The following is a 1689-nucleotide window of genomic DNA, read 5'->3' as shown; positions in this document are numbered from 1 at the left end:
AAGTCCAAATCTTTTTTATCTAGCTCATTTGACTAAAAATTGAAATGTTATGTCAGTTAATTAGGTGCATGTTATCAACAATGTAATTCTCATTTGCTAAATACTAAAGCCCTAAAATAACTCATGAATGTGGCAGGTGAATACAAAAGCCAACAACTGATATTGCTTAGGCAATGAATAAAAGTCTCTTAATTGAAACACATATTTCTAANTAGCTATTCAGTCTTGATGATAAATACTACTAAGAATTTACCTAGGTCCTGACAACTGTGATGGAAGTGGAAAACTGATACCAACCACAGATTCCCTTTCTTGATTAGTTCCGGCAACTCTTCTCGTCATTGTTGGAAATGTGAAGCTGTAATCCAAGTCGGTTTCAGCAGCCACTAAACCCTGAAACACCTTAACTACCAATGACATGGAAGGCCTCTTAGTATAATCACTTTGTAAACACCAGGCTACAATCTTCATCATTTCCACAGCCTCTTTTCTATGTAGCTACATGTCTTCGCTCTTCTTGTCCACCATTTCCAAGAGTTGTCTCTCCACTGCCTTTCTCATGAACAAACTAAGCAAATGCATATCATCCTCATCTTGATGACGATCCAAATTCTTCCTGCCGCAGATGATTTCCAAGATCACAACCCCAAAGCTATAAACATCCACTTTCTCAGTAATGACCTCATGTAACCATTCAGGTGCTAAATAGCCTGGTGTTCCTCTCATTGTTGTAACTATCTTACTTTCATCTTTCCCCACAAGCTTTGATAACCCAAAATCTGATACTTTTGCATTGAGATTATGATCAAGAAGAATGTTCTGAGGTTTAATATCCAAATGAATAATTTTGTTGTTACAGTCTTCATGTAGGTAAGCTAGGCCCTTGGCGACGTCTGATATGATCTTTTTCCTGATATCCCATGTGAGAGATCGTTCCTGCTTTCCGTGAAAAATCCACCTATCTAAAGAGCCATTGGCCATATATTCATAAACCAGAAGTCTGTGTGATTTCTCAGCACAAAATCCAACAAGTTGCACCAAATTGACATGCTGAATGCTACCGATTGTTGCTACCTCAGCTAAGAATGATTTCTTCACATTACCAAAATCTTGCAGACGCTTCACCGCTATTTTGGTGCCATCACTCATTGTTCCTTCAAATACAGAACCAAATCCCCCTTCCCCAAGTTTCTCACTGAAAATTTCAGTCATCACAGTGAGTTCCTCATAGGAAAATCTAGTAGGCATTCCTGGTATTTGATCAAGGAACTCCTCCTCGTCTTCCTCGAGCCCTTTTCTCCTTCTGAAAATATAGGCAAAGCAAGTTAAAACCATGAGAAGCAAACCAAGTGAAGCTCCGATGGTGGATCCTACAATTGCTGAGACACGCTTTGATTTCTTCTCTGAAGAGACAAGTGATGGAGAGGCTTGTAAGTTAGAAGAGCTCTGCACCTTGATGAAAAAAGTGGTCTTATTGGTACCATATTGCAAATAGAGGGGAATATAAGCTATGTACTTAAGCTCCATCAAAATATGATATTGGGAATGTTCACAAGAGATACGTGTTATAAGGACACACCCCTGGTTTGGCTGCCTGTAATTTATTTGCTGGAGAAAGTTAGTCTGATCAACCGCGGTTTGAGGACAAGTGCACTGCCCATTTGCACAAACAGAGTAATTCCCACACAC

The 1689-nt window shown here is 39.3% G+C and overlaps 1 protein-coding gene across 1 annotated transcript; it reads right to left on the bottom strand.

The window, feature by feature from the left end:
- Positions 1 to 220: 220 nt before the first annotated feature.
- On the bottom strand, positions 221 to 1317 carry LOC125850650 (G-type lectin S-receptor-like serine/threonine-protein kinase SD2-5). Its single transcript, XM_049530507.1, has one exon. The coding sequence runs from the start codon at positions 1246 to 1248 to the stop codon at positions 499 to 501; it is 750 nt and encodes a 249-aa protein (XP_049386464.1). The 5' UTR covers positions 1249 to 1317; the 3' UTR covers positions 221 to 498.
- Between the last annotated feature and the right edge of the window lie 372 nt (positions 1318 to 1689).

This window comes from Solanum stenotomum, unplaced genomic scaffold, assembly GCF_019186545.1.
Source record: "Solanum stenotomum isolate F172 unplaced genomic scaffold, ASM1918654v1 scaffold18272, whole genome shotgun sequence".
Taxonomy (NCBI): Eukaryota; Viridiplantae; Streptophyta; class Magnoliopsida; order Solanales; family Solanaceae; genus Solanum; species Solanum stenotomum.
Note: the sequence above shows the minus strand (reverse complement) of the source record. Positions and strands in the feature narration are given on the sequence as shown.

Coding starts and splice junctions, on each gene's coding strand:
- LOC125850650 (XM_049530507.1), bottom strand. CDS start 1,248: ATGCCTACTAGATTTTCCTATGAGGAACTCACTGTGATGACTGAAATT.